General features: G+C 53.7%; 1 protein-coding gene across 2 annotated transcripts in view; it reads right to left on the bottom strand.

Annotated features, from left to right (window-relative positions):
* Nucleotides 1-2,848, bottom strand: part of TSPAN15 (tetraspanin 15) — a 43,178-nt gene extending 40,330 nt beyond the window's left edge. For both annotated transcript variants that reach the window (XM_062214252.1, XM_062214253.1), the window contains exon 1: nt 2,686-2,848. In XM_062214252.1, coding sequence (XP_062070236.1) covers nt 2,686-2,781 — 96 coding nt within the window. In that variant the 5' untranslated portion in view covers nt 2,782-2,848. The remainder of the gene's footprint in view (nt 1-2,685) is intronic.
* Nucleotides 2,849-24,368: the final 21,520 nt, after the last annotated feature.

Here is a 24,368-nt window from a genome sequence, read left to right as displayed (position 1 = left end):
ACGGTCCAAGCTCGTGTACTCTGTGAGAGCTCCGCAGGCCGTGTTCACTTGTGATCGGCACGTTTCTGTTTGTGTGTTGTACACTCACACACCCTGCAGCCCGGCCCCTCCACTCCAGGAATTAGCCTGCAGACCCACACAACTATGCAAAGGGACACATCGGAGGATTCTTGCTGCATCACTGGCCTCAGTAACTAACGACTGGAAACAGCCTCAGGGGTCCCCAGCCAGGAACTCTGTAAATTTTGGCAGAGCTCAATGTCCATGCAGTTATGAAACAAAGCGAGGCAGCCCTTGTCAGATCTTCAAACTGCATGTGGGTTTAAATATAAGTAAAAAAGTAAGGGGCTGGGGGCTAGCCACAGCTCTGTGCACAGTGCACTGTCATGCGTGGGAGGAAACAGAGAGAGACAAATGCCTGTGCCTGGTCATTCTTTGCTTGGATAGCTCAGGTAAGAACCACAAGAAGCCCCCCCACCAGATTAGGGGCGGCCAGGAGAGAAGAGCGAGGGACAGACCTGCCACGGACCTCCAAGCTTTGCTCCTGGATTGCCTACCATTCCCATGTGTTTCCTACCAAGGGTAACTTCTAAAGCAAACAGCCTCACAGAAGGTGTATGGCCTTGGGGAAACACAGCCCCCTGCAGACCCAGGATGAAAGTGTTAGGGCTTCGGGCTTGTAAAGGAGGTAACCCTTGCCCTCCTCCCCCTTCTCCCGAGGACAGCACTGGAGATAATGGGCTTTCCTGTAAGTGGTTTCCAATTAATAGCAGACTCAGTGCAGGACAAATTACTCAACCGAGCCCCGCCCTGCAGGCACACTCTGGCACCTGGGGCTGCTCTGGCAGAGTGCTTGGCATGGGTGGGGCATTTGTAAGCAGAAATACTTCCAGGGATTGGAGGCAAGGATCCAGAAAGGCAACCTCAGCTGGCTAGAAGCATAGGATTTTGAGTCTTGCCCTGCCCCTCTAGAAGCGAAGCGAAGCCAGTGGGTGATGACAGAACAAAGCCTGGAAAAATTGAATTCCGTTTTGTTATCCACATCTTCCGCCTTTGTCTTGCACTTGTCTTGCTCAAGCACCACTAACCCTACTGCCAATCCAGTGAGGGGCAGAGCAGGGTATCACCCATTTCACAGATGAGAAAATGAAGGTGGACTTCCCCTTCTTACCTTCCCATCCACCCACCCTAGCCTTTCCTTTCCATTCTGACCCACAGCATGAAGCGCTCACAGGCCAGACAAGGGGCAGCAAAGAACCCCTGGGAATGAAAGGGACCTACTGGAAGGCCACCTGCCTTGCAACTTTCAATCCACATTAGTTACCTGGAGAGCTTCAGCAAATTTTAAAAATACCTACACCAGGGCCCGACAATCTGAAGGTTTTCTTTTTCCCCCACTTCATTATGATGCAAACTTGAGTGAGAACCACTGAACTACAGCTAAAATCACCACACCCAGCCTCCCCAGAGCTTTGGCCAACAGGTCCTTGCCCCATCCTCAGGCCCCCAGTCATCCTGTTCACCTCTCTTCCACACTACCTAGAGTCAGAGCACGGGCCTGGAAGCTGCCCCAGGCGAGTGGTCTAGATGGAAAAGTCAACTAGCACTTCTGCAGCCAAAACTTCAGTCTACGTCTCCCCAGTGAGGCAGGACTAGAATCGGGATCTCCAGCCTGCCAGGCAAGGTCACACCCACGAGGCACAAGTGCAAGCCAGGTTAGACGGCAAATCCAGCAGCTCCAGGCAGCAGAACAGACCCAGAGAGAGAGCTGAGGAACTCGGGGTGTCAGTGAATCCCCCAAGCCAGGACCCTGGGCAAGTCTGCCCCTGTGGCATCTGGGGGCAGGGGTGGGGCAGATTCCTCGCCCAGCCTAGTCCCAAGTGACCTGATGGGAACCCAGGACTCCTTGGGCCAGCTTGCACCACCAGTGTCCAGACTGCCTGCTCGCATTCTCTGGAGCTCTCTGCTGCTCTCTGGGCTGAGCACTGCACTTGGACTGGTGCATTCGATCTCCACAGGCATCCTAAAAGTGGGAAATAATTATGGTCTGCAGAAGAAGGAACTACGGCCCAGAGGGATGAAGTAACTTCCCCGAGGTCACTCAGCCAGAAAGTGGGGAGAGCAAGATTTGAAGCCTGGTCCACGTCCAACCACTGCCGCCCTGCCCCCTCGCAGGAGCAAGGGGAGGTGGAGCCCAGGGGCAGCGGCGATAGTGCTGAGCCCCCAGGAGCCGCCCAGCCTTCGTCTAGGGGACTCCATGCACATCTTCCTTGCACAGGGACAGCGTCTAGTTCTGAGGCATCCCAATAAATAGTGCTGAACAGACCCGGAACCCGAGTCTCCCAAGCCCGACCACCAAATTGACCCCTTCTCCACAGGCGGACCGGGAGACCCTCAGAAACGCCGAGCCTCCCGGGCCGCCCCTCCGAGGCCCCGCGCACTCGCCAGGTGACCCCGGCCAATCATCAGGTGCACACAGGTGAGCCGCGTCGCGCACAAGGGGCAACGGATTCAAACACCAACGGCTGAGCTCCTCAGGCAGAATTTCCCAGTCGCCAGGGAGAGCGGGACGAGGAGCCAGCGAGCGCTCCGGCGCCTTCCCTGAAGCGGCTCCGTCTGGACCCAACTCCGGGGCGGGGTTGGGGACCCCCACCCCCAACGCCGGGCCCCGCTGGAGTCACTCACCCAGAACACCGTGGAGTAGATGATGAGCGAGAACTTGAGCCAGAGGTAGGAGAAGCGAGCGCAGTAGCGCACCTGCTCCGAGTCCCCGCGGGGCATCCTGGGCGCTCCCCGCGCGGGGCGCCAGGGCTCCCCAGCTCGGACTCGGTCCCTCCGCCGCCGCCGCCGCCGCCCGAGGCCCCACCTGCGGCTGTCCGGCCGCGCGCCCGGCCCCCGGCGCTCTCTCCCGGACTGACACGGGCGCGCCTCAATCACTGACCCTGCCCGCCAGCCTGCCAGCCCCGGAGGCCAATGGGAGCGAGCCAGTGGTCCAGCCTCTGGGAGGGGGCGGGCCGGGGCGGGGCTGTGGAGACGGAGGGAGGGGAAGGGGCGAGGGTTTTGCAAAAGAGGTCGCGTGCAGCTCTGGAGGCGCCGCTGCTGCCGGCGCGGAGGCGGAGCGTGGAGAAGTGGACGAGAGGTGAGCTGGGGCGACGGCCAGCGCTCGGGGGACACGAAGATTCAGCTGCTGCCGCCAAGAGGGCGGACCGTAAAAATGGGAGCGGAATGAACTGCTCAGGTGTTAAAAGTGCACGTGAGCGTGCAAGACGGAGATGCAGTAGGGAAGTGGGGGTGCCCAGCCTCCATATGCAGAGCGCTGTGTCCTGGAAGGTGTAGGGACCGCAGCGGGGCAGAGCTGGAATCCGGTTCCTCCTATACCAGGGCTGCTCCAGGCCTTTCCCCAAGAGATGTTGGAAATCCCCCTTCTTTGGGGCCCCCAGGGGCTTCCTGGAAGCCATCCCCCTAGCCTGCACCCCGCTGAGGTCAGCAGCCCCTCCCTCGCCCACTCCAAGCCCGTGCCCAGCAGAGCGCCTTGGGGCCTGGCCCTTCTTCTACCTGGGGCCATAGGTGGCTGTGAGTCTGTCTCCCCTGCTCGCTGGTCTCGCTTTTACTCACGATTGTTTTTTGTCTGCCAGGCTTTGCTCAGGCAGGGGCTTGGGAGCCAGGCCATCTGCGTTTGTGTAATTAAGTGCGTGGCTCAGAGGTCAGGCGCTCCAGCAGTGCTGGGTGGGGTCCCTGGTGGTGATTTCAGGAATAGCACCCCTGTCGAAGCCCCCTGCCCTGGGCTCCTGAGCCAGGGCAGACTCACAAAGAGAAGCAGAGAGACAGAGACCGAAGCTGGACGAAAGTAAGTTGGTGAGGGCGGGAGGCAATGCCGTGTCTGGAAGAGTAAAAGGAAATGGGTTTGCTGTTACAAATGGAGCCAGGCTTTGCAAGGGTGCTTGTGCGGGGCCTGCAGATGGAAGCAGGGGCTGATGCAAGTCCCCCTCGGATGAGTAACCCAGGGCCAAGAGGCCAGCCTGGCAGTGTTCCGCCCTCTGCGGAGGAGAACCAACTTGTGGCTCCCATTTGGGGGCCAGTACACCACCCAGGCCTGCACTCACTCCCGAAGGGGCTAGCCTAGGGGCCTGCTGCCCTCCCCAGCCCTTGGAAAACCAGCTTAGCGCCCTGCCCCCTCCCAGGTCCCCCAGCCATCCTTCTGGCCCCTCTGGCCTGGGGCACTTTCTCTCATCTTTCAACTATTCTGGGTTACACAAAGACCTCCCACAAGCCCTCTCAGCTCTCCCTCAACCCCCATAAAATGCCCTGCGGGCTAAGGGGGCTGGCCCTGCCGAGGGAGCCTGGCGCTCTTTGGGGCTGGCTCTTTGGGGCTGGCATGGCTTTGCCCGGCTCCTGGCCTCCTTCACAGTCCTCCCACCCACAAAGGTGCTCAGAGCCACAGCTGGAGCTGGAGAGCTCAGAAGCACACCTGTGTTCCACTCCCCACCCCGTGCCAGGAGCTCCAGGCTGGGGGTCAGCAGGCCTGGTGCCAGTCCTGGTTTTACCATGACTTTGTGGTGGGACCGTTGGGACATGTGACACACAGAGGCGAATGTGACCCTGGCTGTTGTGAACTATGTCCTCATATCCCAGCCCCATCCTGCTCAACACAGGATCTCCCAACGGGGACCTGAGGGTCAGGATTATTTTTTTGAAAGATTTATTTATTTGAAAGGCAGAGTTACAGAGAGGCAAAAGCAGAAAGAGAGAGAGAGGTGTTTGTCCACTGGTTCACTCCCCCAAATGGCCACAACAGCAGTAGTTGTGCTGATCCAAAGCCAGGAGCTTCTTCTGGGTCCCCAACGTGGGTGCAGGACCCAAGGACTTGGGCCATCCTCCACTGCTTTCCCAGGCATATTAGCAGTGGAGCAGCCGGGATGCGAACCAGCGCCCATACGGGAAGCTGGCACTGCAGGCGGTGGCTTTACCCCACTATGTCGCAGTGCCGGCCCCAGTCAGGACGATCTTAAACTCCCCAGGTAATTTCTCAAGCGCAGTCAGGACTGAGCCTTCCTGGTGCTGGAAGCCGTCACGAGAGCGAGGGTCAGAGGTGGCTTGCTCAGCTGTCCTCTGGAGCGCCAGTAAACGTTTGGCTAGGAAGTCGGGTAGGGCTGCGACCACTTTCCACAGTGTAAATACTTCCCCTGTGTCACATTGCAAGTTGCCAACTTGAAGCCCTTGAACCTGGGAGTTAAGAAGAGGCGTGCCCAGTCTTGCACAGCCAGCTCAGTATCTCGGTCCACACGGAGGCTCTACTGATAGCATAATGAGTGAGTGGCGAAATCCGCAGCTTGTTAATGAGCATAACATAACAGCTATGATTCATGAGCTCTCCTTCGGTGAAAAGATACATAGTCCGGCTAAGGTAGTTGAGATGTCACTCATTCCATACTCAAAGACTCGGGAAGCTGCCGGTTCTCATTTAGGAAAGATGCTCTGGCTTAAATCCTTCAGGGGCCTCTGACCCGAGGTGTTCAGCTGCAGCCGTCCCTCTGACCGAACGCTGCCCCTCGGATGCTGTCATTTCCTCCAGCAGATACATCCTGCGAGACGGCCGAGCTGCACAGAGCTGGGTCTTGGTTGATTTCACAGAAGAGGTTGTAGGAACCGGTTCTGTGACTACTCACTAATAAATGTTTCTTCTATGGAAATTTGCATGGGCAGCAGAATTTGTTCTGAGATCTATTTTCTTGATAACTTGGCAGAGAGATTTAGAGAAAACATCTAGCGCTTGCCTTCAGTGGCTACTGTGGTTTATGAAAAAGGACTTGGCCGGCACCGCGGCTCAATAGGCTAATTCTCCGCCTTGCGGCACCGGCACATCGGGTTCTAGTCCCGGTTGGGGCACCAGATTCTGTCCCGGTTGCCCCTCTTCCAGGCCAGCTCTCTGCTGTGGCCCGGGAAGGCAGTGGAGGATGGCCCAAGTGCTTGGGCCCTGCACCCCATGGGAGACCAGGAGAAGCACCTGGCTCCTGGCTTCGGATCAGCGAGATGCGCCGGCCGCAGCGGCCATTGGAGGGTGAATCAATGGCAAAAAGGAAGACCTTTCTCTCTGTCTCTCTCTCACTATCCACTCTGCCTGTCAAAAAAAAAAAAAAAAAAAAAAAAGAAAGAAAAAAAAGAAAAGAAAGAAAAAGAAAAAGAACTTAAGGACAGTACACAACCGACTTGGCTTGAGTAAGTTGGTACCCGTGCTGCTGAGCAGGTGACTCTCTGCCTCTGTTTCTCCTTCTGTGAGGCAGTGGGTTGCCCTGTTTCTTTCCAGCTCCAGTGACCTTAGCTATAACCCTCGGTCAGCAGATCAGCTAGCAGGTGTAGACTGAGCTTCTACTCTGAGCGAAGTCCCGCCCGGGCTCTGAGGAGATGGCTTCACACCAGACAGACAGGAGCTCCTATTCCACTTAGGAGACACACACGTGACACGGGTAGCTTCGGTGTGGATCCGCACTGCAGGTCTGCAAGAAAAGACCTTCCAAGTGGAAGAAAAGGCTTGTATGATCCATGAGACAGGAAAGGCCTGGGGGAGAGCCTCATGGCTCCTAGAGAGTAGAAGGGTACACGGGCAGAGGAGTAAGACGTTCCATAGCTTTAGCAAATGGTTTGGACTTCTTTCTAGTTCCAGTGAGGGCCACAGGCTCTGAGCAGCGAAGTCTCATGATGTGACTTGTGCTTTAGGCTGCTGTCTGGGGGATGGACAGATGGCAGGGGGCAGTGGTGAGGACAGTGGCGGCAGTCCCATGCCAGGAGTGTTCTGGTCTGGATGAGGATAGCTCTGGACATGGTGGCACCTGGTTGGACTGGGAACATGATTAGAGGACCAGCCAGTAGGGCTTACTGATGGGTTGGATGTGCGGTGTGAAGAAAACCAAGTACTTTTTGCCTTGAACGACGAGGCAGGTGTTGCTGTCATTTACAAAGGTGAGGACGATAAGGAAGGGGTGGGGTCCTTGGGTCAAGGATCAGGAACGGTGCTGGTGCTGGGGCGCGGCAGGTTAAGCAGCCTCCTGTGATGTGGGCATCCCATATCAGAGCGCCGGTTTGAGTCCTGGCTGCTCTACTTCCAGTCCAGCTCCCTGCCAAGTATTTGGGCCCCTGCCACTCATGTGGGAGACTAGCATGGAGTTCCTGGCTCCTGGCTCTGATGTGGCCCAGCCTTGCCTATTGCAGCCATTTGGGGAAGATTTTTGTCTTTCCCTCTCTCTGTGTAACCCTGCCTTTTAAATAAAACAACAAAAAAATAAATTTTAAATCCCACTACTTTGGCCATTTTATTTTTTGAGATGTGCTTTCAAAATCGCTTGGGGAACTCAGAGGTCAAGTCTGGGTTGTAGGACTTAAACTTGAAAATCATCAGGTCAACTGACACCTTGGGCCTATGTGCTATCATCAGGGACAGCGCACAGCAAGACCAGACAAAGACAGAGTCTGGGCCCCTCCAGTGCCAAAAGGAAGAGGAACCAGCAAAGAAGTGGAAGGTGCAGCCAGGGAGGGAGAGGGAAAACAAGGCCAGGCAGGCGACAGAGATGATGCTTGGAGCAGCTGAGAGAAATGTAGAAAGGTTTTATGTCCTTCATACACCACAGCTTCTGCTGTGTCCCGAGAAGATAAGTGGGCAGAACACAGCATCACTCATTAGCTTTGCAAGATGGGGGCCGCGGGTGGCCTGTGAGAGCCCCTTCAACGAGCCTTGGCAGGGAAAGCCTTAGTAGAATGGATGGCGGGTAGTAAGGGCCAGGACGGGAGGAGGCGAGGACAGACGACAGAGGGAAGGGGTCCTCCCCAGGACGCGTGATGCCTTTCCTGTGGAAGTTCATGCATCGAATTCCTCCCACGCCACCTAGCAGGCAAGAGCTAATGACTACCACATAGGAGACTTTAAATGGCCATGAATTCTCCGCAACTTCTCCCATCCTTTGAGATTCTCCCTTGACTCAATATTGGCCTTTGGAGTGGCGGTCACCAACGGGCTGGGGTCCAGGTGAGGTTGCTGGAGTTCTAAGCCTAGGAATCCAGATACCTTACAGCCTCTGTTTCGGCGCCCATAAAGCGGCGGCCGGGGAACAGCAGGAGCTGGGCTGTGGGGAGACTGCACACAGTAGAGCCGAGTGTCCTTGCCAACAACCCTCAGCTATCACTGCCCATCCAGCCCAAAACCCAAACCCCTAACCTCACCCACGTGGGTAAATCCAGGTGAGACCAACAGAACCACTAACTGACGCATGAATTGCCCTTTTTTAAAAAAAAAAGATTATTTATTTGAAAGTCAGAGTTACACAGAGAAGAAGATGCAGAGAGAGAGAGAGAGGTCTTCCATCCGCTGGTTCACTCCCCAACTGCCCACAATGGCCAGAGCTGCACCAGTCGAAGCCTGGGGTTTCTTCTGGGTCTCCCACACAGCACTGCAGGCAGAAGCTTTACCCACTACACCACAGTGCCAGCCCTATGGATTGCTATTCTTATTCTAGGGTTGTTTTACAGTACAAGGTAATGGACACATTCTTAGATCCTAAAGCAAACATGAACGTGAACTCAAATACCCGTGCCCTTCCCCTTCTCTCTGCCTCCAGCTCTTCCTCCCAGTCCTGTCCTTGGAGTCTGGGCACCCATTTTTGAGAAGGAACTTCAATTGGTCCCTCAAGATTTCCTTGCCCTCCTTTGTTGCCTTCCCCTGGCTCAGGTTTTGGGCCACTTCTTCCTCTCCATCCATTTCTGTTCTCAAGGACCTGCAGTGGTCCGCCACCAGTTACGTATCCAACATAGGTCTGGGCTTTCACAAAAATCACCTCTTAATTCTACAACCCAGAGGATTTGTTATTAAACTCATCTTGCTATGAGGAAACAAGTGTAGGGAAGTAAGCTGATTTTCCTGTACCAGGAAGTCCAGCTGCTCCCTGACCCAGAAAACCATGTGCTTTTTGGAGCTGATGCAGTTGGTGCCCCAGCTACGTTTCAGTGAGATGATGACTATGTGGGGATGGGTGTGTGGCCTAGCAGGTAAGACACTATGTCCTGTATCACAGTGGCTGGGCTCAACTCCCAGCTCTGGCTCTGTTCTCTAGCTTCCTGCTAATGCGGACCCTGGGAGGCAACAGGTGCTAGAAGACCTGGATTGTGTTCCTGGTTTTGGTCCCAGTCCAGCCCTAGCCATTTAGAGAGTGAACCAGCAGGGGAGGACTCTCTCTCTCTCTCCCCCTCCCTCCCTCCCTGTCTCTCTCCCTCACTTTTAAAAAACAAAAACACACATGCCTAAAAAAGCAAATTAGGATATCCTCAGGGGCCAGCTCTGTGGCATAGTAGGTTAAAGCAACCTCCTGCAACACCAGCATCCCATATGGGTGTGTCCCAGCTGCTCCTCTTCCAATCCAGCTCTCTGCTATGGCCTAGGAAAGCAGTAGAAGATGGCCCAAGTGCTTGGGCCCCTGCACCCACGTGGGAGACCTGGAAGAAGCTCCTGGCCTCAGATCAGCTCAGCTCTGGTTATTAAAGTCATTTGGGGAGTGAACCAAGCAGATGGAAGACCTCTCTCTCTGTCTCTCCCTCTCTCTGTAACTCTGCCTCTCAGATAAATAGAAAAAAAAAAAAAAAAGATATATTGAGCACTCAATCCTGCTTAGACTCACACTTAGAGTTACTGTAGATTACTACAAAATAGCAAAACTCTTGAGATTTTAAGAGTTTTGTAAGAAAGGATCCATCAAATGAACATGAGAAATGCCACTGACTTCTCCCTGGGAGGCGGGATGCTGTGCTGGAACCTCCAGGAGGAGAGAAGGGCAGCTGTCCTCTCTCACCAGCACGCACGCCCTGCCCTCACGCTGTGGACGGTGGAATTTAAGCAGCCCACCAGGCTCCTGTTAGAAGAGCCACCCTGCTTTCCCCAGACCCCAGCTAACATCCCGAGGAAATGGCAGTCTTTGGAAGCTTCTCTGGGAAACTCTGCCCTCGGGACTGGTTCCCAGTTCTATGGAGTTGAAAGTTGGAATCTCGGTGTCCAGAGGAAAACCACAGGGGCCGGCGCTATGGCTTCGTAGGTTAAGCCTACGCCTGTGCCAGCATCCCACATGGGTCCCTTCGTACCCCGGCTGCTCCACTTGTAATCCAGCTCCTTACTAATGCACCTGGGAAAGCAGTAGATGGTGGCCCAAGTGCTTGGGCCCCTGCACCCATGGGGGAGACCTAGAAGAAGCTCCTGGCTCCTGGTTCCGGATGAGCCCAGCTCTGGCCATTGTGGCCATTTGGGGAGGGAATGAGCAGATGGAAGTCCTCTTTCCCTGCCTTTCAAATAAATAAATCTTTAAAAAACAAAGTGGAAAACTACAGAGAACACTGATCATGTGTTGTGCCTGCCATTGCAGAATTACACAACTTTCTCTATAACCGTCTAGGAGCACACCTGGGTGACTGGGCCCAAGGGGACTCAGGGAAAAAACTTCCAAGGAAATGCAAATAGGGGCCCAGGTCCAGCACATCCGTTCTGGGAATCCCTGAAGAGCTGCCTGGGGAAACCCTTGCTCCTCTGGCCCCCTCTCCCGACTGCACCACTGCCCTGGCTGCTTGGCGGCAGAAGGCTGACAGCCCCAGGTGCTTCTCCATCTATCGTCAGGCCTCCTTCTGCCCTGGACTGCTGTGCATCCCTCCCCACAGCCCCCGCCTCAGGACGGGTCTGGACCTTCAAAGCCCCAGGGGGTTTGTGCCTCCTTCTGGGCAGTCAGGACAAAATCACCTGCCAGAGAGGCCCTTCCCGTCCTGGCGGAGGCCCTGGGCAGCTGCTCCCTGGCCAGTTACACAGACACTTTCCTCCCCTGGCGGTCAGCGCAGGCCCTCCCTCCTACGGTTCCCTGCTGGCCCTGCTGCAAGGCTGCACCTGACCAATGACCAGTGGAGCACAGCTCCAACCTGCGCTCATATGGGGTGCTGGTGTCACGGGCCGTGCCTTAATCCGTGTGCCACAACGCCGACCCCGGCTGCTCCGCCTCTGATCCAGATCCCTGTTGCTGCACCTGGAAAACAGTGGAAGATGGCCCAAGCGCTTGGGCCCTGCCACACAGATGGGGGGCCCAGATGGAGTTCCAGGCTCCTGCCTTCAGCCTGGCCCAGCCCTGGAAATTGTAGCCATCAGGGGAGAAAACCAGCAGATGGAAGATCTCTCTCTCTCTCTCTCTCTCTCTCTCTCTCTCTCTCTCTCTGCCTCTCCCTCTAGGTCACTCTGCCTTTCAAATAAATAAATCTTTACAAAATTTTTATTTACTTTGAAAAAAGGAGAAAACAGAGAGCGGTTAGGCTGCTTCACCATCACCAAGGGACCAAGACTGAAGACGGTGGGGAGTGGAGGAGTGCCGGAGGCAAGATGATCTCCCCCTCCTAGGTGTGCGCCCCCACGTGAATGACAGAGAAGCTCACGCTGACAGCGGGGCGGCCCCCACTCACGGTCGCGCATTTGTAAGGTGGACATACACGCCATATTGCACAATAGAACGTTTTAAACACAAAAACATTCTCTTTCACTTTCCTTCCCCCGTGACGAGTGAGGTTGAGCATATATATGTGGCATGTCGGTCAGCCCTTTGTAGTTTCGTCAGTTTGCTGTTTCTGTCCTTTGCATGTTTTCCAGTGAAGCAGTAGGTTCTTCTTTTTTAAAAAAAAAAAAAAAAAAGATTTTATTTATTTGAAAGAGTTACAGAGAGAGGTAGAGCCAAAGAGAGGTCTTCCATCTGCTGGTTCACTCCCCAAATGGCTGCAACAGTCAGAGCTGAGCTGATCTGAAGCCAGGAGCCAGGAGCTTCTTCCAGGTCCCCAACGTGGGTGCAGGGGCCCAAGCACTTGGGCCGTCTTCCACTGCTGTCCCAAGCCATAGCAGAGAGCTGGATCAGAAGTAGAGCAGCCAGGATTCAAATTGGTGCCCATATGGGATGCTGGCACTGCAGACCAGAGCTTTAACCCACTGTGCCACAGTGCTGCCCCGCAATATGTTCTCATAAGTGGCCAACATGGTGGGTCGACAGCCTGAGAAAACACCGTTTTTCCCTCTTATGCCCACAGGACAGGGGTGCTCTCACAGCTTTGAAAGCGGCAGGGTCTCAGTGCTCCAGCAGGCCGCGGGCATTCTGGAAAGGCTGCCTGGGAGCACCAGCTGCTGGGATGTGGGGCCAGGCCCTGTGACTCATACTGGGAGGGGCCGGCTGCCTGGGCCGTGCCACCTGTCACTCAGGGTGCTGCCAGGGGAGGGCAGCTGAGCCACAGGGGAGCCGGCTGGGTTCCCAGGGCCATCGAAGGATGTTGTCTTAGTCTGCTGTCTGTTGCTGTCATAGGATCCTCTTGCCCAGCTAATTTACAAAGAATGGAAGTTTGTCTGGCTCATGATTCTGGCATCTGGGAAGTCCAGGAGTGTGGTGCCAGCCCCTGGTGAGGACCTCGTGCTGCACCCCAACATGGCAGACAGCATCACATAGCAAGACAGAGCAAGCCGCCAGCTCCGGTCTCTTCTCATACACCCAGTAATATCATCCTGGGGCCCCCATCTAACCCTAATGACCTCCCAATGGCCCTACCTCCAAACACCGTGAATATAGACGTGAGGGTTCAGTCGCTAATACACCGTTGCAGGTACTAGGGTAGGGGAGTGGGGAACACAGAAGTGGGGTCTGGGCTTGCTCCTGTAGCTGTAGGAGCAGGTGGGCATGGGGAAGGATGGAGGGTTCTGCCCTCAGAAAGCTGCTCTGTGCCGGGGAAGGTACCACACCCAGCGTGCGCCACGGCCCCTGCAGGTGACAGCACGGCTCACCGTGGCGCCCTGGCTACTCCTGGGTTGCTTGGATGGCGTCTCCTTCTCCACTGGATTGCCGGATCCTACCGCATGGTCTGGGTGCCTGGTAGGGTGCCAGGCACATGAAGCAAGCATGTCGCAGCCTGCCGTCCCCTCAGCCGCACCTCAGACAGCAGAGGTCTGTCGTCCCCCAGGCTCCCAGTCCAGTCACCATGCATCTGACGCACGCTCCGTCAGTCCTCTGTCCTCTGCTCCCAGCCCCTGGCTCCTGTCTACTTCCTGTGCTTTCCCCCAGCGCATTTGCACTTCCTGTTTCCTGTTCCTGAGCTCATCTCAGTGCAGCACCTACTTTCTTACATATCCCACCCCTCTCCACCCAGCTCTGAGAAAACACAAGGCCCTCCAATAGCAAAACATTTCCTGTTCCAAGCAGGTGTGCACTGAAACTCTTCCCTCCGCCCCTCCCTCCCCCCTCCCTCTCCTCCCCCTCCTCCTCCCTCTCCTCCCTCTCCCCCTCTTCTCCTCCTCCACCTCCATCTCCTCCGTCTCCGACACCAGCAATGTTTCCCAGCAATGTTTCCTCACTCTGTCCGAGCGAGAGCCCTGAGCCTTTCCCGACAGCTGCAGGGGACCGGGCTAGTGTGGATTTCCTGGAGGGCTAGGGAAAGAGTCCGGTGAGCCACAGCTTAGCCTCCTGTTCAGCAGTCACACTGGTGCAGCAGAAGTGCCCTGGGCTCCCCGCTGATGAAAGCCAGCTGGGGATAGAGGGAGCCATGCAATCCTTGCGGTAAGGGACCCGGCCTTCCATTTGCTCTCTTGTGAAGTCAAATCCGCTGTCCCAGACACCCTTTAATTTAGCGCTGCTCACCCATGTTTAACATTACCCAGGAATGCATTATGCTAGTGTTCCATAGCCCAGTGTACATACAAGCAACTGAGTAAAAAGCCACAGAGAACAAATGCATTCATTTTGTGCATTCTTTGATTTCCTGTAGGATCCCTTTTGTTCAATGCTAGTCACAGTCCACTGTTTGAAACAGGGGCTGGCACGGTGGCACAGTGGATGAAGCCACCGTGGATTAAGCCACCACCTGCAGTGCCAACATCCCATATGAGTGCCTGTTCGAGTCCCGGTTGGCACCACTTCCAATCCAAGTTCCTGCTCATGCATCTGAGGAGTGGGATGATGACCCAAGTTCTTGCTTGCGCCTACGTGGGAGACCCAGATGGAGTTCTTGGCTCCTAACTTTGGACTGGCTCAGCCCCAGCCACTGTGGCCATTTGGGAAGTGAACCAGATGAAAGATTTTTTTCTCTCTCTCTCTCCCCACTCCCCACCCTGTCTGTAACTCTGCCTTTCAAATAAAGTTTTTTCAAAAATGAAACTAGGGGCCATCACTGTGGCATAGCAGGTAAAGCCACTGCCTGCAGTGCCTGCATCCCATATAGGTGCAGGTTCAAGTCCCCACTGCTCCACTTCTGATTCAGCTTCCTGCTAATGCTCCTGGGAAAGCAGCAGAAGATGGCCCAAGTGCTTGATCCCCTGCACCCACATGGGAGACCCAGAAGAAGCTCCTTGCTCCTGGCTTCAGATTGGCGCAGCTCCAGCCACTGAGGGCATTTGGGAATGAACCAGCCAATGGAAGATCTCACTATCTCTTCTCTCTCTCTCTCTCTAACTCTGCCTCTCAAATAATAAATATTTTTTAAAAAAGGAAAAGAAGGGAATAAAGGTTATGGGGGGATGGCATTGTGACCCTGGGGGGATGGCATTGTGACCCAGTGGGGTAAGCCATGCTTTCAAAGCCTGCATCTCATATTGAAGTGCCAGTTAAAGTCCCAGCTGCTCCACTTCCAATCCAGCTTCCTGCAGAGAATGGCCCAAGTACTTGGGCCCCTGCCATCCATGTGGGAGACCCTGATGGAGTTCCTGGCTCCTGCCTTCAGCCTCAGACCTGACAGTTGTAGCCATTTGGGAAGTGAACCAACAGATGGAAGACCTCTGTGTGTGTGTGCACGCACACACACGTGTGTCTCTCCTCTCTCTCAAATAAATTTTTTTAAAAAACAAAAGGCTATAGGAATTCTTAGGAAGTGGTAGTTCAGATGCACGCACAAAAGTTCTTGGAGCCTGAAAACCATGACTTGCAGAGGCAGGCATTGGCACAGCAGCGAAGACCCTGCTTGGGGCACTCACAGAGCATGGCAGAGCGCCTGCTTCAAGTCCTGGCTCTGCCTCCAATCCAGCTTCCCGCTGATGTGCACCTGGGGAGGCAGCAGGTGATGGCTCAAGTAGGTGGATCCCTGCCACCCATGTAGGAGACCTGGATGGAGTTCCAGACTCCCAGCTTCAGCCTGGCCCATCCTTGACCATTGCAGGCATCCAAGGTAGCGAACCAACAGACGGACGATCCCTTTGGGCCTGTGTCTCCATCTCCCTCTCTGCGTCTTTTAAATAAAATGAAAATAAATTTTACAAAGAATGTGACTTACAAATACAACACTTCACCAGAGGCCAGTGAAAGCCAAGAACGGAGTCAACAGCCGGGAAGGTAATGTGAGTTGTGCCAACACACAGCAAAAGCACAGAAGAGGCAGCCACAGGGAAGGCTGGGCGGTGTGGAGGTCAGATCCACCGTGAAGAGGTGCGGCAGAAGCTGTTGGCTAACCCACCCCTTCCCCACTGCTTCCTCCCTTCTCTGACCCTACAGCGGAAGCTGGAAGAGTGAGATGCACTCATTACCAGCTTCCCTTCTGTATGACACAGTTCTGTCCAAGGAGATAGAAGCTTCCAGAAAGATTTTTTTCCTGATATAAAATACACATGATATTGGTGCAACACATGTTCCTCCTTTCTTCTTACCTTAAATACGAACATGATGTCTGGAGCGGCAGCAGCCAACCTGTGACCACAAATGAGAGGCCAACAGAGTAGAAGAGATGCCAGCCCAAACCCTGTCGTTGCTGAACAATGAGCCAAAGCCAGCGACTGCCTGGCTCTGGGCTTCTCGCTGAGTCGGGGGACCAGCACCGAGCCGCATTCTTCCCTTGCATTTTCTGCGGCTGGTGCCTGACGCACTCCTCACAGACCTGAGAAGTGATCATTAGAGAACCAGAGAAGCCAAGTTCCTGGGGGGAGGACAACTAGGAGCTTTCACACTGAAAGGACTCCTTGAGCTCCAGGCACTAATGGCCATGGCGGAAAGTTGTAAATTCCTGATCTGTCAAGAAAGAGAAAAATCTACAATATTCCAGTGGGGAAAAAAAGTTCTCTTAAATAAAAGAGCATCAAATAAGCATTTGATTTTTCATTTTGAACTCTTCAATCAGGAAGACAGAGACATCATAGAGAGGGGAAAACCATGACCTAAGACTCTGTATTTGCCAAGATAGCGTGCACCTGACAGATAAAGGAAAATGGTTTTCAGAATAAAACGCGTACGCCTGCCGTGCATGTGTGTGCCGGAAGTGCTCTAACCACATGGAAATGTATTTATCCTTAAAGCACAGCATTAAGACTAGTGCCCTTGTTAAATCTTTCCTTATCTGAAAGGCAGAGACCCACAGAGAGATCTTTCATCCCCTGCTTCGCTCCCTAAATGCCTACAACACCTGGGGCTGGGCCAGGCTGAAGCCAGGAATTCCATGTGGGTCTCCCACGTGGGTGACGGGGATCCAACTACTGGAGCCATCACCTCCTGCTGCCCAAGGTACACATTAGCAGGAAGCTGGCTTGGGCTCAGAGCCGGGACTTAACACAAGGCTCTCAACACGGGACGTGGGCATCGCCAGTGGCATCCTAACCACTGACCATGCTCAGAGCCAGGACTTAACACAAGGCTCTCAACATGGGACATGGGCATCGCCAGTGGCATCCTAACCACTGACCATGCTCAGAGCCAGGACTTAACACAAGGCTCTCAACACGGGACGTGGGCATCGCCAGTGGCATCCTAACCACTGACCATGCTCAGAGCCAGGACTTAACACAAGGCTCTCAACACGGGACGTGGGCATCGCCAGTGGCATCCTAACCACTGACCATGCTCAGAGCCAGGACTTAACACAAGGCTCTCAACACGGGACGTGGGCATCGCCAGTGGCATCCTAACCACTGACCATGCTCAGAGCCAGGACTTAACACAAGGCTCTCAACACGGGACGTGGGCATCGCCAGTGGCATCCTAACCACTGACCATGCTCAGAGCCAGGACTTAACACAAGGCTCTCAACACGGGACGTGGGCATCGCCAGTGGCATCCTAACCACTGACCATGCTCAGAGCCAGGACTTAACACAAGGCTCTCAACACGGGACGTGGGCATCGCCAGTGGCATCCTAACCACTGACCATGCTCAGAGCCAGGACTTAACACAAGGCTCTCAACACGGGACGTGGGCATCGCCAGTGGCATCCTAACCACTGACCATGCTCAGAGCCGGGACTTAACACAAGGCTCTCAACACGGGACGTGGGCATCGCCAGTGGCATCCTAACCACTGACCATGCTCAGAGCCGGGACTTAACACAAGGCTCTCAACACGGGACGTGGGCATCGCCAGTGGCATCCTAACCACTGACCATGCTCAGAGCCGGGACTTAACACAAGGCTCTCAACACGGGACGTGGGCATCGCCAGTGGCATCCTAACCACTGACCATGCTCAGAGCCAGGACTTAACACAAGGCTCTCAACACGGGACATGGGCATCGCCAGTGGCATCCTAACCATTGCATCAGATACCAACACCCACGGGGCCATGTGAATCAGAGCAGACATCTGGGGGCGGGGGCGGGAGAAAGAGAAAACAGTTGTGAAATAGATACAGCTGAATGGATGCTGTCACAGGACTCAGCGATCCTTCTGGGCATATATACCCAAAGGGAATGAAAGATACCAGCACTCTGTGGTCATGTCAGCCCTATTCACCACAGCCAAGCTATGGAAACAACCTAGGTGCCGCTCGGCTCCGGGTAAGAGGATAGACACTGCACATACCTGCAGCGCAATGTTTTCAGCACTACTAAGAACAAGACCTGGCCATCTGCTACAGCGTGGAGGTGCCTGGAGGACACTGCACTTAGTAGTCAGAGAGAAAAGCATTGCATGAGCTCAGTTAGCCAGTCTGTGGAATCCTTTTCATAAAAATTCAAATATACACACAGAGGGCAGGAGTGGTTCCCAGGGGCGGGGCAGGGGGAGGGGGGTTGTGCAAGGGTGTGGGTCAGAGGACACAGCAGCAGAGACCTCAAGTTCCATGAGAAGATCACAGGTAACAAGGCTGTGTATGTGGAGTTCAAGTCCAGGAGATTCCACAAAAATGGATATGTTGTTCATTTACTCTCTATAGTAACCTCCGTATCCTGCATGTGTAACCCCTAGCTCTTGTTGTATGCCTTACATATTCAAAATTTGTTTTTTAAATGTTTTAAATTTATTTGCGTTTTATTTGAAAGGCAGAGTGAGAAGAACAGAGGCAAACAGAGAGAGCCTCCATCTGCTGGCTCATTTCCCACCGTGGCCAGGGTGAGGCCAGGCTGAAGCCAGGTGCCCCATAGATGGCAGGTTCCCAAGTACTTCTGTCATCACCTCTCAGGGTGCACTTTGACAGGGAGCTGGAATCAGGGGTGGCACCAGGATTCAAACCCAGGTACTCTGATATGGGATGCAGGTGTTCAAAGCAACGTCTTAACTGCTGCTCCAAATGCCTACCTAAATTTATTTTTATTTTATTTTTTAAAGATTTATTTATTTATTTGAAAGAGTAACACAGAGAGTAAGGGAGAGATAGAGTGAGACAGAGAGAGAGAGAGAGAGAGAGAGAGAGAGAGAGAGAGAGAGAGATCTTCCATTCACTGGTTCACTCCCCCAAATGGCTGCAACAGCTAGGGTTTGGCCAGGATGAAGCTAGGAGCCAGGGTTTCATCCTGGGTCTCCCACGTGGGTGCAGGGGTCCAAGCACTTGGGGCAGCTTCCAGTGCTTTCCCAGGTGCATTAGCAGGGAGTTGGATCAGAAGTGGAGCAGCCGGGACTCGAACCAGTGCCCATGTGGGATGACGACACCTCAGGCGACAGCTTTACCCTTTGTGCCACAAAGCCAGTCCCATAAAATTTATTTTTTTAAAAAACTAAACGATGGTGGTAACATGATCAGGCATGGTATGTGTGTGCGTTTAAACGAGAACTCTCAGAACAAGAGATGCACAGTTACAGATAGCCCATGGGGTGGACATTTGGTCCAGCTAAGTCACCGGCTGGGCACCTGCATCCCACACCAGAGTACCTGGGTGCTCCTGGCCCCGTGACTCCAGCTTCCTGCTCATGCAGACCTTGGCAGGCAGAGGTGACGGCTTAAGTAGTTAGGTTCCTGCCGCCAGTGTGGGAGACCTGCGTTGAGTTCTCTCCTCCTACCTCCCGTCCCAGCCCAGCCCTCATGGTAGAAGGCACAGGGAGTGAACCAGCAGATGGAAACTCTCTCCCTGTCTCTTTCTGCTCCTCTTTTTGATCCTCAAATAAATAAAACTTTTAAAGCATAACAATAGCCCAGGACTAAAGGAGTTTAATGGTCTCAGCAAAACTCAGGACCTTAAATGGAGAAGAAAAGAGAAAGGAGCAGACAAACTTTCCAAAAGCTATATCTATCTTGCCAAAGACAGAAAGTAAAATGTCCTATTGGAGGAAAATCGCTATTTCATTATTTTTATGTATTAGTAGAGAACTAAAGTTTTAATTAATTGAAGTAATAAGAAACTCTACAGCATGTATTCTAGAATTTGGCCAAAAAGCAAAAGGAAAGAGAGAGATGAAAAAGAAACATATTGCACAGAATAAAGTGTAAATGTAAAATGTGATGAAAGAAATAAAAGTATTTCGGTTACAACATTTAATGTGAATGGGTTCATGCTCTTATCAATTGTCAGTTGCCTTAAAAAGATAGGCGCTGTGGCATAGCAGGTAAAGCCACCGCCTGCAGTGCCAGCATCCCATATAGGCGCTGGTTGGAGACCCAGCTGCTCCACTTCCAATTCAGCTCTCTGCTGTGGCCTGAGATAGCATTAGAAGATGGCCCAAGTCTTTGGGCCCCTGCACCCACATGGGAGACCTGGGAGAAGCTCCTGGCTTCTGTCTTTGGATTGGCACAGCTCTGGCCATTGTGTCCAATTGGGGAGCGAACCAGAGAATGGAAGACCTCTCTCTCTCTCTCTCTCTCTCTCTCTCTCTGCCTCTCCTTCTTTCTGTGTAACTCTTTCAAGTAAATAAATCTTTAAAAAAAAAAAGAAAATTTAAGGAAGAAAGATATCTAGCTGTATGTTGCTGATGTGAAACAGAAAAAGAAAAATTTGAAAATAAAAATGGGCAAAGAGATACCAGGCAAATGCAAAAAAAAAAAAAAGAAATCAGAATTGCAACATTCATATCAATGTGACATATAAGATTAAAAGCATAAAACCGGAAAAAGTATATTATATAACTTTAACATCTACGGAAAAACCATGCATCTTTATGCACCAAATAACAGAGCAGCCAGACACACAAGGTAAAAATCCCATAATCCCATACCTACAGACAAATTTAAGAAGATACAGTTGGATTTTTTTATATACTTGTTTCAAAAGTTAAGAGATCAAATAATAATCATAGAGAATGAAGTAATAAAATCAATAGGTCTAGCTTAATAGATATTTTAGAATTTTTAACACCACAAATATAGATCATAGATCCTTTTCATTTGTCTGTGGAAAGTTTACCAAAATTAGTCATGTACTTGACCATAATGGAACCTTTAACAAATTCTAAAAAGCAGGGATTTCACAAGAAAGATATGCTGATCATAAGGCAATAAAACTAGGAATCAACAAGAAACAACTTGACCAGCAAATTCTCTCAACTATTAGAAAACTATGAAACATTCTTGGTCATTGAGAAAACTGTGGTTACAGTAACAGATTTCTAGAACACAGTGATATAAAGAATGCACCTAAAATCCATGAGCTACAGTGAAACCACACTCAAAGCAGATATAACGGCCTTCAATTCTATTTTATTTAAGACAGAACATTGAAAATGCATGACTTCATTAAATTTAAGAAATTAGGGGCCAGTGTTGTGGCTGAGCAGCTTAAGCGTCACCTACAATGCCAGCGTCCCATACGAGCACCAGTTCAAGTCCCGGCTGCTCCACTTCTGACCCAGCTCCCTGCTAAAGCACCTGGGAAGGCAGCAGAAGACGGTCCAAGCGCTTGGGTCCCTGCCACCCATGCAGGAGACCCGGATGGAGTTCCAGGCTCCTGACTTCAGCCTTGCCCAGACCCAAGCGTTGTGGCCATTTGGAGATGAACCAGCAGATGGAAGACCTCTCTCTCTCTCTCTCTCTCTCTCTCTCTCTCTCTCTCTCTGTAAACTCTTTCAAATAAATAAGTCTTTACAAAATGGATGTAAGTTCCAGAAAAAGGGCTACAAGAAGTGAAATCAGCTGCCCCTGGGGAACAGGAACGAGGATTAAGGAAGTATTATTACAGCACTGCTGCTATCATGATGGCATTATTTGTCTCCGTACACTATGTAAGCTTATTACCTTGATAAACGATAAATTAAAAATCTGCACTGTGAAGGGACAGTGGTTGCGGGCCTTCTCCCGCCCGACAGGGACAGCGGCACGGCCGGCCCAGGCGGCGCGGCTTCCTCTCTACTTACTGGAAGCCGGTTCTCCGGCGACTCCAAGTCCGGGTCCGTCTGTCTACCGGAGCACAGGAGGGGCCAGGGACACAGCAGGCGCCCCCCTCACTCCCCTCCACTGCAGCGCGAGCAGGAACCCGGCCGCAGACACTCGCGGATTAACTCAGTTCACCTGCGCCTGGCTTTCACTTCCTGGTTCAGAACTGCTGTGTTTTGGTTTCCCTTAAACCATCTGCATCTGAGGCATGTTCCATAGCCCCGGGGTGCTGGGGCAGCGGTCAGCCCCAGCTGGGGAATCCTAGCAGCAAACAGCACCAGGGACGAGAAGCTGTGTCTCTGTGCGTGGACACCACGGAGGCGACCTGCACTCCCACAGTCCCGGGCAGGAGTCAGTTATTCAGAATCATAGAGGTCCCTCTCCTGCTGCTGGGCAAACTCGCTCCACTCGCGCTCCCAAACCCAGGCACGGAGGGAGCGCGGCCACCTCTCTCTCTCTCTCTCTCTCTCTCTCTCTCTCTCTCTCTCCAGAGGCTGTCACAGGTGGGCGTGGAAAGCATGGATGTGGGAGAGCTGCTGGTTGGCCCTGCACATTCCGGGAAGGCAGCACTGCTAATCAGAGGCCCCCAGAGCAGCGGGAGTTGCCCAGGCACAGGGATGCCCAAGCCTGGCCACAAACTGGAGCCACCTGGAGATCTTTGAAAGGTCCTGGCGCTGGCTCCCATGCCCGGCAGCCCGCCTTGGTGGGTCTGGGGTATGACGTGGGCCTCTGGAGGGGCCAATGGTTCTCCAGTGATTCCCTCGCGCCTGGAGGGTCAGGAGCCACGAGCCGGCCTCAGGGCACGAGGAAGAGGGAATGGGGAGAGCAGGGGGAGCGCAGGGAGCAATGGATGGGTTAAGGTTTGGGGTAGAGAAAGGACAGAGGAAGCCATGGTGTGGACAGAGGGAGCAGGGAGAGGCAAGTAGGACCCCAGGTTTCAGGCTTAGGCAACTGGGGGTATGCCGTCCTTTTTCTAAGATTCAGAGCAGAGAAGGGAATGCGGGGTGCACGGTAGCATCTGCTGAATGGAGGCGACGTGTGCTTAGTACAAGGCTGCTTGGCTCCGGAAACAGGAGATTTGGCCATTGCCACCATCACCACCTTCATCATCTGACGGAGAGGCTGCTTAAAGCCCCTGTGCTGGCAAGAATCAGAGCAGTGGCACTGCCCTCTAGTGTCATCACCTGTGTATTACAGGCACTCACACGGCCATCTGTACGCTGGGCAGGGGCTGAGCCCGGGGCCCCAGCAGGAGCAGGGTGGGGGTGGGGGGCCAGGGATGAGTAAGGGTGGTGTCCCCTGAATGCCCAGGCCAGTCTCGCTCAGGGGAGCCCACGCTTGGCCCCTCCGTGAGTGAGGATTTCCCCTGGATGAACAGCTCTCTCCGCACGCTGGTCACCTGTCACCAGCAGAGACTCCAGGGGCCCCAAGCTCCAGCCGCAGCTCTGCTGGGACGTGGCTGCCTGCCTGCGAGTGAGTGTTGGTCCTTGTTGGGACCGGATGTTTCTAGAGGGCTCACATTGTGTCTTTGTGATGACCATAAGATCACGTGAGACCAAGGTTCTCTGTCCTGCACATAAGAGATGAGGGGCAGCTCTGTGCTCTTCAAGAAAGGCCTGCCAAGTGCCAGTGAGGGGAGGGGAGGAAGAATCCTGGCAGGCTTCCTGGAGGAGGTGGTGTTCTTTCTGGGCCCGGAAGCAATGAATGGGTCGGTAAATGATGTCTGTGGTGAGAGGTCAGAGGACAGAGAAGAATGGGTGTGGGCTCTGCAGTCAGACTGGGCATTGCTGTTGGCCCGCCCAACTGCATGGCCTCCCACGAGTCATTTAATACACAGTCCTGCCTGTGAAATGGGGATGTGTAAGCTATCAAGAGAAAATAATCCTTAGCCCTGCGTGTCCAGTGCTGCTCTGAACACTTGGCATGGATTAAACTGACCTAATCCTGAAGCGACTACTAACAGCCCGCTCTACAGATGCGCAGAAGTCAGACAGAGGGCTTGTGTCGTTCGTCCAGTCGTCTGGCACATGGCTGGCCCTCAGTGAATACCGGCTACTGCCACGACCACAGGGGTGACAGTGCCGGCTACACCAAACCAGGCGAGCTCCTGGCAGAGGGGATAGTGTCACGGGGGGAATCCCAACAGGCAGAAAAGCCCCAAGCTCAGCACCCCTGGCAACCACACTGTGACACCCCGTCATCCCTGGGGCTTCCCTAAAGGGGACCCTCCCCCCCCCCAGGCCAGGAGGGCAAGGCCTCTCGTGAGGAAGGCCGGCTGGGTCTGGAAGCAGGAAGTTCTCCTTTCCCGGCTTCCAGGCAGCTGGGCTGGACATGTGACCTAGTTTTGGCCAATGACATGGGCCAAGGGATGCAGGGAAGGACTTCCCTCCCTGACAACAAGTCTTTCCTTCCTGCCCCCCTCCTGGGATGCCAGGGCCGTCATTCAGGGCCGTGGCACTCAGAGCTGTCCCGGGTGCCTTGCAGGCATGAGGGGCAGGCCAAAAGAACCCAATGTTCCCCAAGACCTGCTGATGTCTCAGAGCTGTTTCCCACGGACTCGCCCGCTCCAGACGTCTAAGTCACTGCCCCAGCAGCAAGGATTCCTGATGCCACACAGCTGTTTCTGAATGTCCATCCATCTGTCCCACCTCCCAGGCACCTCACCACCCAATGTCACGGGGCACAGCTGGGGGCCGAGATACGGCATAACCCAGAGAGACCCAAGCCCTGGCCTCCTGGGAACTGGTGTGGCACATCAGGATGTGGATCAAAGCGGGTTCAGGTGGGTCAGCACCCGGGGAGTTCTGGAAGGCTGCTGATTAGCGGTAAGTACGGAAGAGACCGCCTAGCCCAC

This window comes from Lepus europaeus, chromosome 17, assembly GCF_033115175.1.
Source record: "Lepus europaeus isolate LE1 chromosome 17, mLepTim1.pri, whole genome shotgun sequence".
Classification (NCBI taxonomy): domain Eukaryota; kingdom Metazoa; phylum Chordata; class Mammalia; order Lagomorpha; family Leporidae; genus Lepus; species Lepus europaeus.
The sequence above is the reverse complement of the archived record's forward strand: the minus strand, read 5'-3'. Positions and strand labels throughout refer to the sequence as shown.